Source organism: Lampris incognitus, chromosome 3 (genome assembly GCF_029633865.1).
Source record: "Lampris incognitus isolate fLamInc1 chromosome 3, fLamInc1.hap2, whole genome shotgun sequence".
NCBI classification, from domain to species: Eukaryota; Metazoa; Chordata; class Actinopteri; order Lampriformes; family Lampridae; genus Lampris; species Lampris incognitus.
In genome coordinates, this window is record NC_079213.1 from 24,478,029 (window position 1) to 24,493,106 (window position 15,078).

Genomic DNA, 15,078 nt, shown 5'->3' on the forward strand with positions numbered 1-15,078 from the left:
TTCATACTGGTGTTCTGTATACGCATTCATTAATATTCTGATTCTGATTCTGATTCCTACCTCCAGTGGGGGGAAGTAGAATGACCTGTTGTTCTCGCTGTTTGCCATGGTGAATCGTGGTGTCGGAGTGCCATTGATGATGTCTTTTTATAGTCTTCACTTACGCACTTAACCCAGAGTGAACTAATTCAGATCAACCTGTTCTGAAACCGAAAACTCAAGAGTTTGGCAGGTCAGAGTTAGTCAACCCAGAGTTCAGGTTTAAACTCAGAGTTCGTAAAACCTGCTTTTTGAAACAGGCCCCTGGATTTGAATGTGGTTTGTTACAGAAAGAAAAGAAATAAAAACAGCTGATCTCTTTTCCTTATTGCAGGGTGGTCTGAAGGCAGTGGTGTGGACCGACGTGTTCCAGGTAGGTATCTAGATGAGTTAGTATGAGCTTCTAAAGTAAGACTTGATGGAGAATTGTGCATTTTTTGACCCCCATAGAATGAAAAAGATTGACCAAGTTGTTGATCACAGGGCATGTCTATTACTGGCTACTTCTTACGATTAGGGGTGGGCGTCACCCGAGACCCCACGATACGATACTATCACGATATTTAACTCACGATACGATAGTGTTTCAATTTTAAACATTTTGCAATATGCTGAGTATTGAGATACATATATTGCGATATATAGCGATATATTATTACCTTTTGTCAACTGCAAATTATGTCCCCAAAGGAAAACTTTGTCAACATCTGTTTTATGTTTTGACCACACCAGCACCACCATCTAGTGGGCTGAAAAAGCAATTGATTTTATTATTCTAGTACTGTACCTACTACTACTACTACTACTACTTTCGGCTGCTCCTGTTAGGGGTCGCCACATCAGATCATCCGTTTCCATCTCTTCCTTTCCTCTGAATCTTCTTCTGTCACGCTAGCCACCTGCATGTTCTCCCTCACCATATCCATAAGCCTCCTCTTTGGCCTTCCTCTTTTCCTCTTGCCTGGCAGCTCCATATTCAGCATCCTTCATCCCCATTATATCCAGTATGTCTCCTCCGCACATGTCCAAACCATCTTAATCTTGCCTCTCTTGCTTTGTCTCCAAACTGTCCAACCTGAGCTGTCCCTCTAATATACTCGTTCCTAATCCTGTCCTTCTTCATCACTCCCAATGAAAAGCTCAGCATCTTCAACTCTGCCACCTCCAGCTCCACCTCCTGTCTTTTGGTCAGTGCCACCGTCTTAAGCTGGTCTCACTACCATCTTGTAAACCTTCCCTTTCACTCTTGCTGGTATGGTACCCTTCTGTCGCAAATCACTCCTGACACTCTTCTCCACCCACTCCACCCTGTCCGCACTCTCTTCTTCACCTCTCTTCTGCACTCATCGTTACTTTGAACAGATGACCCCAAGTTTTTAAATTCATCCACCTAACCAACCATCCAGTGCTAACCACTGTGCCCCAGTGGTTAGCACAGCAAGAAGGTCCCGGGTTCAAACCCTAGACCGTCCCAGGTCCTTTCTGTGTGATGTTCTGGGTTCGGTTCTGGGTCCTCTCCGTTTCTTGCTGTACACGACATCCCTGGGTTCTGTTATTTGCTCGCATGACTTCTCTTACCATTGTTATGCCGATGACACCCAGCTGATCTTGTCTTTTCCTCCCTCTGACACACAAGTAGAGACACGCATTGCTGCATGCTTGACTGACATCTCGGAGTGGATGGCGACATACCACCTGAAGCTGCAAACGTTGCATTGGTTGCTCACTCCTGCAGATTTCTCCTGTATAACATCAGGAGGATTCGCCCATTCCTCACCGACGAGACAGCACAGGTGCTCATCCGGGCTCTGGTCATCTCCCAACTGGACTACGGCAACTCCCTCCTTGCTGGTGCCCCGGCGTCGGCCATCAGACCTCTGGAGCTTGTTCAGAAAGCTGCAGCTCATCTGGTGTTCAACTGCCCTAAGTTCTCCCACACATCCCCCTTCTCATGTCCCTACACTGGCTCCCAGTAGCTGCTCTCATCCAGTTTAAGACTCTGGTGCTAGCCTACAGGGCAGTGAAAGGAATAGCTCCTTCCTATCTCCAGGCCATGGTCAAGCCCTACACCCCCTCCCGACCACTTTGCTCTGCTGCCTCGGGACGCCTGGTTGCCCCGTCGCTCAGAGGCCCCTGCTGCCGATCGACCCGGTCACGGCTCTTTTCTGTCCTGGCCCCACAGTGGTGGAGTGAACTCCCCACTGATGTCAGGACAGGAGAGTCGCCGCCCATCTTTCAGCACAGGTTGAAAACTCACCTCTTCAAGAACTACTACCCTGTTACTTCTGTCGTGTATGAAACACTAATATTGTTCTAAACTGTTTAAGTAGATAACTGGAAAGTGCACACGGCAGACTTATGACAGTAACGTAGTATATTTATTCTTACGCTCTAACAACCTAGCTATCCCGAGTAGAGCGGAGTACCAAGAGAATGCCCTCGTGGCGATTCTGCCATATATACTTTTCAGGAACAACCAATAGCTGACCTCCACCTCATTCAGCACCAATCACATTTGAATGTGCACATTCAAAACCAACCAACCCACACTGGTTAATATTCTGTGTTGGGAACACCACAGCTCCTCCCCTGTAAATTCAAACTTCTTTTTTTTTTCTTTCTAGGATTCTAACATATCCTTTTTGCTCTTAAGCTCATAACCATGTACAGTATTTCTTCAACAGTAACCATACATTACATTACAGATTTCTTTTCTCTTTTTTTTCCAATAACCAATCTGCATGTCAGTCACAAGTTCAGTCTATCAGGAGGACGTCTGTCTCTCATAGGACGAGTGTTCCTTTCCACAACTGGCGGTGGTGGTTCTACAGGTCGTTCTTCCACAACCTGTGGTTCAGGATGTTCTGACACATCAGTGTCTGCATTGAAATCATCAATCTCCCAAGAAACTCTATCACAAGAGTCCATTTGAGTCTGATTTGGATTTCCCTTGACACCCAACATCTGGTTCACATGTTTTTTCACACAATTTCCATTTACTTCAACACTGTATGTGACAGGACCCAACACTTCACTTATAACTCCATTCAACCATTTCTCCCCTCCCCTGTAATTTTTTACCAACACGTGTTGACCAACCTTAGAAGACCTAACATGGGGAAGATTTGGTTCAGACTCGGTCTGCATTCTCTGAGAGAACTTTGGTTTGATAAGACACAACCTGGTTCGCACCTGTCTTCTCAGAAATAGCTCAGCTGGGGTCTTTCCTGTCTTAGTATGGGGTGTGTTTCTATACCCAATCAGAAAATTTGCTACACAGTGCTCAAGCGTCATACCACCAATGGCTCTAGTCTTCGCAAGGGATTTCTTAAGATTTTGGACCAATCTTTCAGCTAAACCATTACTTGCAGGATGGTATGCAGGTGACTTGATGTGTTTTACTCCATTTTTAGTCAAAAATGACTCAAACTCTTGCAATACGAACTGAGGTCCGTTATCAGTTACAACCTCTTTAGGCAACCCATAAGCTGCAAATAAATTTCTCATTGCTTCAATTGTCTTAGATGAAGTAGTAGTGGTCATGGGAATTATCTCTGGCCATCTAGCATAGGCATCCATCACTACTAAAAACATCTGCTTGTGGTCCTCAGCAAAATCAAGATGTACTCTTTCCCATGGACTCGAAGACCATTTCCATGTATGTATCGGTGCGGTAGCAGGCATACTACGCTGCTGCTGACAAATAGTACACTGATTCACTTCATGTGCAATACTGTCATCTAATGTAGGCCACCAGAATAAACTTCTGGTGAGGGACTTCATTTTAACTATTCCCCAGTGGTGCTCATGTAATTCCGACAATAGCCTGTCTCTTAGTTTATCAGGCACTACCACACGGTAACCCCATAATAAACAATCATCCTCAATGCTGAGCTCTAATTTTCTCTGAAAATAAGGCTTCAGTGACTCATCCTGTACATGTGTATCCCGTGGAATTAGATACCACACAGGACACAATTACTTCCGGGGTTCTTGTAGCTTTAATTTTATTGTTTGAACCTTCGAATGCAGATCGTTTTACTGAGTGCATAAATTCCTGTGTCTTTCGAGCAAACAGCTCATAAATATTCACAGATGTGGCAAGTTTAACAGAAAAGATTTTAAAAGGAAAATAATAAATACAAAATACAAAATACGGTGCAAAATACGGCAGTGGACTATGTATGTTAAACAGGGTTTAACAAAGACATGTGGAACTTCCTGAAGATTGCGCAACTTCTCACTCTGTCAGTTACCTTTAAACAGAATTAAAATGCATATAAAACCTTTACATTTCCCTTACTACCCAAATACAATGGCATGGTGTGGCTTTATATACGCCAGCATTACCTTGTCATGCCTGCAATGGCGAACAGTGGTCGACGGCTCGCGCCCAAAATCACCGAACATCAACTCCAGTAGCGTCTAAATCAAACCATCGTGTCAAATTACCGACATACAATATTGTTTGGAATAATGTTACAGGTATATTTCACAAGATATTTACACCTACTTACTACGGAGTCAGAGCACCGTCACACCGCAATCTTCAGGTGGTTCACACAAGAAAAAAAAAGAATACCCAAGATGCACTTAGATAACTTGCAGAAAGAGTACCCAAGATGCACTTGGATAACTTGCACGGAGTTACAATAAAAGTCCGCAACACTGTCACTTACTGGTCAAAACATGCAATGACAACAAAAACTGTAAAAATACACTCACAATCTGCTTCACAATTTAAATACATCAAATGACATTGTACATGGCTTGACAGTGTAACAATTAAATATATTAACAGTTAAACTATACTAAATTTAAGTGGAAAATCATTTAACATATTTAACAGATTTACCACCCGGCTACACATGTTTAGGCCATCCAGTTAACACCAACTGTTTAACCACTCTTAACACAGGATCTCTGTCTGTTTCTTTGGCTATTTCTCTAGCAGTAAGAGGTAAGTCTTCCAGGTAAGACACTCTGTAAATTGGGTTTGACACCACATCTACATCAGGCTTCACAGGTAATCTTGATAAAGCATCAGCATTGCTATGCTGCTCTGACTTCTTGTACTGGATTTCGTAGGTATACGCTGCCAAAATTAAAGCCCACCTTTGTAATCTAGCGGCGGCCAGTGTTGGCACACCTGTTTTAGGCCCCAGAATTTTCAACAGTGGCTTGTGGTCTGTCAATAACAAGAATTTCCTTCCATAAAGATACTCATGGAATTTCATAACTCCAAAAACAAGACCCAGTGCCTCTTTTTCCAGTTGAGAGTAATTCTGTTCTGTTTTAGTTAACATTCTGGATGCAAATGCGATAGGTCTCTCACTTCCATCTTTCATTTTGTGGCTGATTACAGCACCAACTCCATAAGGAGAAGCATCACATGCTAGTATGATATGTAACTCTGCATCAAAATGTACTAACAATTTATCTGACTGAAGAGACTTCTTTGCACTATCAAATGCACTTTGACATTTCTCTGACCATTCCCAGGTTGCATCTTTATACAGCAATGCTGTCATTGGATGAATCAGAGTAGATAGATTAGGGATAAACTTCCCATAGTAGTTTAACAGAGCTAAGAATGACCTGAGTTCAGTTACATTTTTCGGAACTGGAGCCCTCTGAATAGCATCTGTCTTTTCCTTCATTGGATGTATGCCCATGGCATCAATGACATGCCCTAAGTATGAAACGCTGTTCTGCATGAATGCACACTTCTCTCTTTTAACCCTGAGATTGTAAGTTTCAAGTCTACTAAGCACCTCTTCCAAGTTTGTCAGGTGCCTTTCTGTATCTTTTCCAGCAATTAAGATGTCATCTAAATAACAGATGACCCCTTCCATGCCCTGAAGAACCTGATCCATAATCTTTTGAAAAATAGCAGGGGCGCTAGCAACACCGTAGGGTAACCTATTGTAGTGATACAACCCTCTGTGTGTGTTGATAGTTAGGTAATGTCTTGAATTGTCCTCTAACAGAACTTGCTGATAAGCCTGCGACAAGTCTAATTTGGTAAACTGCTGACCTCCTGCTAGTTTAGCAAATAAATCTTGGGTTTTGGGTAGTGGATACTGTTCCACATTCAACCATGGATTGATGGTGACCTTGTAGTCTCCACATATTCTCACACTGTCATCCTTTTTAGGCACACAAACTATTGGAGCTGCCCACTCACTGTAATTAATGGGTGAGACGACACCTTCAGCTTCCAATTTTGCCACTTCTCTCTCTATGGCTTCTCTTAATGAATAAGGCACGTTTCTAGGCTTACAGAACGTGGGCACTGCATCTGGAACTACATGTAGTCTGGCTTCAATACCTTTTAACTTGCCTAGCTCAGGTTTGAACAGTGATGCATGTCTGGCACACACATCATCCACTGTATCAGGAGCCACTCTGTTGACTCTTGACCAGTCTAGCTTTAATTGACTTATCCAGTCTCTGCCCATTAATGCAGGACTTCTTCCTTTCACGACTAGTAGTTCTAGCTTTTCTGAGCGTTCCTTGCATTTCACCTTTGCTGTGAATTTTCCTATCAATGGCACTGATTCCTCACTGTAGGTTTTCAGCACACAATTTGCAGGACTAAGTTTCACATCTTTAAACCTGCGTTTAAGTAGAGTTTCAGATATCACTGACACGGCTGCGCCAGTGTCTACCTCCATTTTCACCCTTGTACCATGTACACTGACATACACATAGTAGGGTTTCACAATGTTGTGGTGACCCACATCTATATAACGAGAGACATTCACCTAAGAGGACGGTGTACCTTTAAGGGAAGAGGCGAGGGGTCAGATAATGCACTTCCGCTTCCGGTTACCTGTCGTTGTCGAATTTATGACATGCTGAGTTGGGGCTAGTAAACTACCTCGACTACGTCTACTCTCACGTCTCCTGTCTCGTTGTTTTCTAACTCCACATTGGTGACCCCGACGTGATCGAACTACTAATACGAGTATGTCTGACAACGAAGACGCCGGGAATAATGCTGCCGCGGTACCCGCTCCCGACGCCGGTGCTAACAACATGGCTATTGCTAACGCTAGCATTTACGCCGCTACTGTGAAGCTACCCGACTTTTGGCAGCATAATCCACGGCCGTGGTTTCAACATGTGGAAGTCCAGTTCCAGCTGAGAGGGATAACGCAGGATGCAACGCAGTACTTCCACGTAGTGGCGGCGTTAGACGCATCGACAACGGCGCGAGCAATGACACTGTTGGAAGCTCCGCCAGCTGCTGGCAAGTACGATGCTATAAAGATATTCCTCCTGAAACTATTTGAACTGTCGGAGCTGGAGAAGGCAGACCGTTTACTGTCCCCGAATGGCCTCGGCGACGGCAAACCGTCTGAGTTAATGGAAAAAATGCTGTCTGTGCTGGGATCGGCTGATCCGGCCTTTCTTTTCACACACATTTTTCTGAGGCAGCTCCCCGCACCTGTACGCACAGCAATGGCCAGTTCTCCTCTCGCCGCCTCCAAGGACTACCGTTCTCTGGCTGCTGAAGCAGACAGGGTTTTCCTGGCCAACCGGCAACAGTTTGTGCATGCCCTGCTACCCCACCAGACCGCCCCACCACCACCTGTGTACGACTATATGGACACCGCGGCTGCGGTGACAGCCCGCCGCCAACCTGACGACGGGCTCTGTTATTACCATGCCAGGTTTGGGGCAAAAGCAAAACAGTGTCGCAAACCCTGCAGTTACAGGGTTCAGGGAAACGCCAAGGCCGGCGCTCGTTAACGGCTATGGGCGCCGGCCGTGACTGCAAGTGACTGTTGTTCATCAGAGACTCCTTGTCGGGCCGGCGGCTGCTGGTTGACTCTGGCGCTCAACGCAGCATACTACCAGCACAAGCTGTGGACACGATGACCGACAGTCACGGCCCCCAGATGGACGCCGCCAACGGCACGTCCATTCGGACGTACGGTATCAGACATGCGGACGTGTGTTTTGGCGGCCGACGTTTCGGCTGGGACTTTGTGATGGCTGCTGTATCCACCCCGCTCCTAGGTGCGGATTTCCTCTGTGCTTTCAACCTGCTGGTGGATGTTAAAAACTGTCGTGTGATTGATGCCGTCTCTTTTGTGTCATACCCCTGCACGCTTGGGGGCGCTGGAGCGCTGTGCCTCGCTAACACACTCTCCACCGGGGATCCATACCAACGCCTGCTCGCCAATTTCCCCGAGCTCACCACACCCACCTTCTCCTCGGCGGTGGCCAAGCACGGCGTGGAACATCATATCACCACAGTGGGCCCCCCAGTTCACGCCCGGGCCCGACGCCTCGATTCGGCCAAGCTCGCAATAGCCAAGGAGGAGTTTTCGACTATGGAGCGCCTCGGTATTGTCCGCCGTTCTGACAGCCCGTGGGCTTCCCCTCTTCACATGGTTACTAAGGCTGACGGGGGTTGGCGCCCGTGCAGGGACTACCGTCGCCTAAACAATGCCACGACCCCCGACCGGTACCCCGTACCGCACATACAAGATTTCTCTACCCACCTGGCGGGCGCTGCCATCTATTCCAAAATCGACTTAGTGCGGGGGTATCACCAAGTGCCGGTCCACCCACTGGATGTCCCAAAAACGGCTGTCATCACACCCTTTGGGCTCTTTTGAGTTCTTACGTATGCCTTTCGGCCTTAAAGGGGCGGCACAGACGTTTCAGCGCCTTATGGATTCTGTGCTCCGCGACATGCCATTTTTGTTTGTGTACTTAGACGACATCCTCGTGGCCAGCGCGTCGGCGGAGGAACACATGACGCACCTCAGACAGCTGTTCGACAGGCTCAGCGAACACGGCCTCATCCTCAACCCAGCTAAGTGTCAGTTCAGGGAGTCGTCCACCACCTTCCTCGGGCACCACATCACTCCACAGGGGGCCGTTCCCCTCCCTGCCAGGGTTGAGACTGTCACCATGTTCCCCCGCCCCCGCACTGTACAGTCGCTGCAGGAATTCCTGGGCATGGTGAACTTTTATAACCGTTTCCTGCCCCGTGCCGTCCACATCATGCATCCCCTGTATGAGGCCCTGCGGGGTAAGAAGTCTAAGGACGAGCTGGACTGGTCTTCGGGGATGGACGAGGCTTTTGTGGCCGCCAAGACCGCGCTGGCCAACGCTGCGCTGCTAGCTCACCCGTCGCCTGCCGCCCCCATAGCCCTTACAACGGATGCCTCCGACTACGCCGTGGGGGCCGTGTGTGAGCAGTGGGGGGGGGGGGCTGGCAGCCGTTGGCGTTCTTCAGTAAACAACTCCGTGAGAGCGAGCGCAAATACAGCACCTTTGATAGGGAACTACTGGGTCTCTTCCTCGCAACCAGACACTTTAGGTTCCTATTGGAGGGCCGACAGTTCACCGCTTTCGTGGACCACAAACCGCTGACGTTCTGTATGGCCAAAACCTCAGAACCGTGGTCTGGGCGTCAGCAGCGCCATCTCGCGGCGGTTTCCGAGTTTACCACGGACATACAACACGTGTCGGGCCAGAGGCTATTCCCTTGTCCTCCACGACGGCAGCAGAGGTAGCACGGGCGTTCATCGGCTGCTGGGTGGCCCGTTTCGGCACGCCTGGTGACATCACGAGCGACTGGGGCTCCCAGTTTACCTCGGAGCTCTGGACGGCGGTCGCTGAGCACCTGGGGGTGAAGATCCACCGCACTACGGCGTACAACCCGCAGAGCAACGGACTTTGTGAGCGGTTCCATCGGGACATGAAAGCCGCTCTGCGGGCAAGCCTCACTGGCTGTGACTGGATGGACCGGCTCCCGTGGGTCATGCTCGGCCTGCGTTCGGCCCCGAAGGAAGACCTCCAGACCTCCTCCACTGAGCTGGTGTATGGCCAGCCCCTGCGGGTTCCGGGGGAGTTTCTTCCGGATGCTACGGCTCCCTGGTCGGCCGCCTCTCACCTCAGTGCGTCCCGGAGCGCTGCCGCTGCCTTCGCTCCCGTTCCGATGTCTCAACACTGCCTCCCCCGGTCCTACGTCCCCAAGGATCTGCCATCGGCGAGGTACGTCTTCATTAGGCACGACAGCCATCGGTCCCCGCTGCAGCCCCCATACGATGGGCCCTTCCGCGTCCTGGAGGCGGGGGATAAGAACTTTGTGGTGGACATGGGGGGCAGGCTGGAGCGGGTCGCTATAGACCGTCTCAAGCCCGCTCACTTGGACATTGGGGAGCCAATGCAATTGGCCCTACCCCCGCGGCGGGGGCACCCTCCTAGGTCGGCCCCGGCACCTGCCTCTGTTCCTGCTTCGGCCCCGCCTATGGCCCGGGTTTCGGCCCCATCTGTTTCCCCTCCTGTGAAGCGCAGCCATTATGGCCGCAGGGTCCGCCCCCCGACTCGTCACCTGTTTTCCCCGTGACTTTGCACTATGTCATTGACTGTTCTGTTGTAGAGTCTATTTTTGTGTTCATGACTTGCACTTTTGCTGTTTTGCATTGTTTTGTGTAGGTGAATTCTGGGGGGGCCTGTGTGGTGACCCACATCTATATAACGAGAGACATTCACCTAAGAGGACGGTGTACCTTTAAGGGAAGAGGCAAGGGGTCAGACAATGCACTTCCGCTTCCGGTTCACTGTTCAGTGTCGTTGTCGAATGTATGACATGCTAAGTTGGAGCTAGTAAACTACCTCGACTACGTCTACTCTCACGTCTCCTGTCTCGTTGTTTTCTAACTCCACAATGTCACCTTTACCCGTGTCCATTGCAAAAAGTTCGGCCCCTCCACTGTCCAATGTCTGACCAGTGTCAATGTTCTGTACAGCATCCACCATGCACCTTGTCGGCACACAGCAGCCGTTTCTGGCACTGCAGAGCTGAGGCTGGATAGGATCTCCATCTGCCCGAAGACTGTGAGTGTTGCTCTGGTCCACATGCTGGGGAGCGTTGCAACCAAGTCTTCCCTGCTGCTTGATAGCGCTGGAATTTGTACATGTCCCGTGCTGGAGAGCGTGGCAACATTCCAAATGCCTGGTCCCTTTCGATGCCTTGCCATAGCTTCCTTCTTTAGGTGAACGGCATGCTTTTGCGATGTGTCCCTTTTTCTTGCACTGGTGACACTCTGCGTCCTTGAACCTGCATCATCTGGTCTGTGGCCTTTTCCATTGCAGCGATAGCAGGGCTTTCCATTAGCTGTAGACTTTACCGTAGCCTCTCTATGCTTTAGGTTAGCCTTCTTTTCTACCACATTAGCTTTATAGCCTTTCTGTGCAAACTGTTGCGCACTGTTGCCTTTTGTTACCTCAAAAGAAAGCGCCATTTCAACTGCGAGCTGTAACGTTAAGTTGTTTGTGTGAGCAGCATTGAGTAACCGATCTCTTAGCTCACTGCTCTTAACTCCACAGACAAACCTATCACGCAGTGCTTCATCTAAAAATGTTCCAAATTTGCATGTGGCTGCTAACTTTCTCAAACTTGCAATGTACTAACCGCTGGCGATAACTATCAAAACTTTCCTCACTTTCCTCGAAGTGGAAATCTTCTGGCTTACCGAATGCCATTTTCTGTTCGATGGTCCTTTCACTCACCGAACGTCTCTCTCTTGTTCGTCGTTTACTTCTGCCTCGCTGGAGCTGCTTGACATGCTAACTCTGTGACTTCCAACTTAAACATCCCATCCTCATCGCCAAACTGTCGTGTATGAAACACTAATATTGTTCTAAACTGTTTAAGTAGATAACTGGAAAGTGCACATGGCAGACTTATGACAGTAACGTAGTATATTTATTCTTACGCTGTAACAACCTAGCTATCCCGAGTAGAGCGGAGTACCAAGAGAATGCCCTGGTGGCGATTCTGCCTTATATACTCTTCAGGAACAACCAATAGCTGACCTCCACCTCATTCAGCACCAATCACATTTGAATGTGCGCATTCAAAACCAACCAACCCACACTGGTTAATATTCTGTGTTGGGAACACCACAACTTGCTCTTACCACTTATTGTATTCACTTATTTTAAAAAAGATCTCTTTCTTGCGTTTTTACTTTAGCACTGGTTTTGCTCTTAGATGCTTGTTTAGAGAGAAGATGCACTTATGACCTCTGATGACTAGTAGTTCTCCTGATTTCCTATGTTAATGTACTTGTAAGTTGCTATGGATAAAAGTGTCGGCTAAATGACTGTAATGTAATGTGATGTAATGAGTTTGCATGTTCTCCACTTGTCTGGGTTTCCGCTGGATGCTTCGGTTTCCTCCCACCATCAAAAAGACATGCTTGTTAGGGTTAATACTCCTGTCTTTGCCCCTGAGCAAGGCAATGGAAAGAAGAACTGGAGTTGGTCTCCGGGTGCTCCAGCTACCCACTGCTCCTATACAATAGGATGGATTAAATGCAAAGAACAAATTTCACTGTAACCAAAACAACTGAACAATGACAAAAATGGAGTGGCTTTCTTCTTTCTTCTTTGTCACCTCTACTCCTTGCATGCTCACCATTCTACTGTCCTCCCTCTTGTTCACGCATATGTATTCCATCTTGCTCCCACTGACTTTCATTCCTCTTCTCTCCAGTGCATACCTCCACCTCTCCAGGCTCTCCTCCACCTGCACCCTACTCTCACTACAGATCACAATGTCATCCGCGAACATCATAGTTGACGGAGACTCCTGCCTGATCTCGTTGGTCAACCTGTCCATTACTGTTGCAAACAAGAAAGGGCTCAGAGCCGATCCTTGATGTAATCCCACCTCCACCTTGAACCCACCCGTCATTCCAACCCCACACCTCACTACTGTCACACTGTCCTCATACATACCTTAGATACTTCTCTGTCACTCCCGACTTCATCATAAAATACCACACCTCCTCTCTCGGCACCCTGTCATATGCTTTCTCTAAATCTACAAAGACACAATGACACTCCTTCTGGCCTCCTCTATACTTCTCCATCAACATTCTCAAAGCAAACATCACATCTGTGGTGCTCTTTCATGGCATGAAACCATACTGCTGCTCGCTAATCGTCACCTCTCGTCTTAACCTAGCTTCTATTACTCTTTCCCATATCTTCATGCTGTGGCTGATCAACTTTCTACATCTGTGGTTACTACAGCTCTGCACATCACCCTTATTCTTGACAATCATTATCAGTATTCTTCTTCTCCACTCTTCAGGTACCTCTCACTTTCCAAGATTGTGTTAAACAAGCCACTTTTAATTATACCCGCCATCAAACTGATACCTAAGCCACGCTCCTTACATAGCCTTATTTCTAAATATTGAGGGCTTTGGAGATGCAATATCCAATATCAATATCGGATAATATTTTGGAATAGTGCTTTATCTATGATGAATTGTGCAAAAAATAAATTAAAAACTCCTCTAATAGAAGCCGAAGCAGGACTGAAAGCAGGACAGATCTAGAAACCAAGCCAGTTTCCACTGCCACAATAACAATTGCAGGGGTTGAAAAAATTGTGTCTTTTACTTCCATTTCTAGGTGTGCATCATGGTTGCAGGCTTCCTGTCTGTGATCATCAGGTCTGTGCTGCTGCAAGGGGGAGTCTCCACCATCATGTCCGACTCCCAGCGCGGAGGGAGGCTCAACTTCTGGGAGTAAGTCTGTCCTGGTCAGGGTATTAAAATGCTGTGGATGGCTGCTGATATGGCTGTATTCCAGAAAACCACACCTGTTGGATAAAAACAAAAAACAAAAAAACTGGACATTAACCAAAACCTCCCCCCCCCCCCCCGCCCTCCTGTCTGTCTGTCTGTCTGTCTGTCTCTCTCTCTCTCTCTCCATAAGCTTCGACATGAATCCCCTGAGAAGACACACCTTTTGGACCCTAACCATTGGAGGGACGTCCGTCTGGGTCGGCGTCTACGGGATCAATCAGGCCCAGGTTCAGAGATACATGGCCTGCAAGAGCATCACTCATGCTAGACTGTGAGTCATGCCGTACCAACAAAGGCATTTAGCGATGCACAGGACTTCCCCCTTGTGCTGTCAAAAAAGTAGGCTGGGCAAAGTTGTGTGGGTTGTGTGTGTGTGTGTATGTAGGATGTGGCGATATGAGAGTTGGAATTGGTCACTTAGCATCACGGATGTTTCAAAGGTACAAAGTGTACAGTAGTTTGGCTTCTAATATGTTTGCTCTGCCCTTCTCCCTCTCTCTCTCCCATATAATGTCTCCCTTAACCGGGTGTGTGTATGTGTGTGTGTGTGTGTGTGTGTGTGTGTGTGTGTGTGTGTGTGTGTGTGTGTGTGTATGTGCATGCATGTGTGTGTGCGTATACCAGTTCTCTGTACCTAAACCTGTTAGGCCTTTGGGCCATGCTGCTGTGTGCTGTGTTGGCTGGCCTGTGTCTCTATTCTGTCTATAAGAGCTGTGACCCTTGGACAGCTGGACTGGTGTCTGCCCCCGATCAGGTACGACAGGGAGGCACAACAGTTTCACTGGGGCCACTTTCATAAGTAATCACACATATGCATACATGCAGTCATGTATGCTCTCACCTATCTGCTCTCACCTACCTTGTTTTTTTCAACATCCAAGCCGAGTTTCTATGTTGGCAACCTCTTGTACTGCAAAGGATATTTACACAAGTGTTGAGTTTATGTGTGTAGGGGGTTGTAGCCAATCCAACCCTCATCAATACATCTCAAGTCCAATACTGATCAAGTCACTCATCTTTTACAGCTGATGCCATACTTGGTGATGGACATCCTGAGAGACTATCCAGGCGTTCCTGGGCTGTTTGTGGCAGCTGCATATAGCGGCTCTCTGAGGTTACCCAATTCCCCCTCAGGGGTGAAGTGTTCTGATTCTGATTCTGATTCTAGCAAGCACACTGAATTCATCCATCTTTTCAGATGCTTCTTGTGCGTTGGGCAGTTAATTTCACTCATCCCATTCACATTTTGTTTCATGATTTACCTAAAGTGAATACACAAGGACAGTATTTGCTAATGTTAGATCTGCTAATTGATAAAGAAAATACAATTATACCTCAATCATTTCAGTCCAGTTCTCCTACGCTAATGATCTGTGTGTACAATGTTCATCACCTGATGAAGAAA

General features: G+C 47.7%; 1 protein-coding gene across 1 annotated transcript in view; it reads left to right on the plus strand.

Moving 5' to 3' along the window:
- The window catches only part of slc5a8 (solute carrier family 5 member 8), a 29,699-nt gene that overhangs the window by 11,629 nt on the left and 2,992 nt on the right, over positions 1-15,078 (plus strand). The window contains exons 6-10 of the mRNA XM_056276691.1: positions 374-412; positions 13,498-13,613; positions 13,804-13,944; positions 14,298-14,427; positions 14,699-14,787. Of these exons, the coding sequence (XP_056132666.1) occupies positions 374-412; positions 13,498-13,613; positions 13,804-13,944; positions 14,298-14,427; positions 14,699-14,787 (515 nt within the window). The remainder of the gene's footprint in view (positions 1-373; positions 413-13,497; positions 13,614-13,803; positions 13,945-14,297; positions 14,428-14,698; positions 14,788-15,078) is intronic.